At 48.2% G+C, this 1,288-nt stretch overlaps 1 protein-coding gene across 5 annotated transcripts in view; it reads right to left on the reverse strand.

The window, feature by feature from the left end:
• Nucleotides 1-1,288, reverse strand: part of LOC108493866 (endonuclease domain-containing 1 protein-like) — an 18,263-nt gene that overhangs the window by 14,859 nt on the left and 2,116 nt on the right. For 2 of the 5 annotated variants that reach the window (XM_017807779.1, XM_017807778.1), the window contains exon 2: nt 1-245. This exon is cut by the window's left edge and continues 84 nt beyond it. The exons of the other annotated variants lie outside the window; for them this stretch is intronic. In XM_017807779.1, coding sequence (XP_017663268.1) covers nt 1-210 — 210 coding nt within the window. In that variant the 5' untranslated portion in view covers nt 211-245. The remainder of the gene's footprint in view (nt 246-1,288) is intronic. 5 annotated transcript variants of the gene reach the window in all.

Raw genomic sequence — 1,288 nt, forward strand, 5'->3', positions numbered from 1 at the left:
ACGCTCCTTTTTGTCATACAAGGTGGCATAGAAAGGCTGGTTCTTGAAGGTCTGGCAGATCCAGGCTGGGTTCTGTGGCTCCAGGCCTTTTGCTGCGGGCATGTTCTGGTAGAAAAACTGGTTACATGTACTTGCAAAGGAATTCACCACCTCGCCCTGTCCCAGCCAGAGGCAGCTCGCCCAGACCTGCAGCAGCAGCAGACACAGCATCGTGGGAGGATTTCAGGTGAAGGGCTCTTGCTCCCCTGGAAGGCAAATGCAGAGGGACACTCAGCTTGGAGAGAGCTGACCATGGCCTGCAGTCATTTTTGTGCTGGTGGGACACAGTTGACTGACTAGAGGACTATGAGAGACCAAGAAGAGGGTACTGTCTGACCTCCTGGATATGGAAAACTGCCAGGGCAAACAGGCTGAAATCTAAAAGAGGGTTAAGGTGACTACAGAAGGCAGCAGTGGGAGAATTCATCTTATCTGAGGAGGGATCCAAACCCACCTCATGTCCAATCCGCTCTCACAGCAAAGTTATCTGACTCTGAGGGTCTGAGGCACAGCAGTGGGACAAGGTCACCTTGTCCAAACTCCCGGAGTTGGACAAGTTCCTGTACAGTAAAGGGCACTGTTGCAGCAATTTCTATTTCTTCAACAGAAACAAGTCCTCTTTTATCTGGCTCAGCATTGGCATGATTTTCAGCATTCAGTGAGATCATTGCTCTTGGAGAAAGCACTGAAAAGTACCTCTGATGTGGCAGCCAAGCAGGGAGCTTTGTCTTATTTCCGATGCACCAGAGGCTTAAGGATAGCAGTGATATTTCCATTTTCAATGCTATATACAATACGTAAAGGGCTATTTTAAAATCAACAGAGTGATTTTAAAATGACTAGCATTTTCAAGAAGGCAGACAGCAGAGGCAGCTGGAAAGATTCATGGGACAAAAAGCTGCTACAGTCCACCTGACACTGCAAAAGGGTCTGGGCTGAGGACTGCAGAAGACTTGACAAGGCACCTTGCACTTTTGCTCTCTTCTGACCCTTTGTCCTGACCTTTATCTCTTCATATCCAATCAGTTCAGGATATAGAGCTACACATACCCTTGCTCTCACCCAAGACATCTGGTCCTTTATCTCTTTACCAGCCCTGGATCAGGAACGTGGGGACCAGTGAAAAGGAAACTCAGAATATGAGCCACAAGCTGTAGCTTTTTACAATGCTCTGCAGAGCAGGACCATCTCTGCCCCAAATCAAGCAGAGAAGTTCCTGAAGGTCCTTTTGAACCAACCCCTCCATGAG

This window comes from Lepidothrix coronata, unplaced genomic scaffold (assembly GCF_001604755.1).
Source record: "Lepidothrix coronata isolate B3197 unplaced genomic scaffold, Lepidothrix_coronata-1.0 Scaffold20, whole genome shotgun sequence".
NCBI lineage: Eukaryota > Metazoa > Chordata > Aves > Passeriformes > Pipridae > Lepidothrix > Lepidothrix coronata.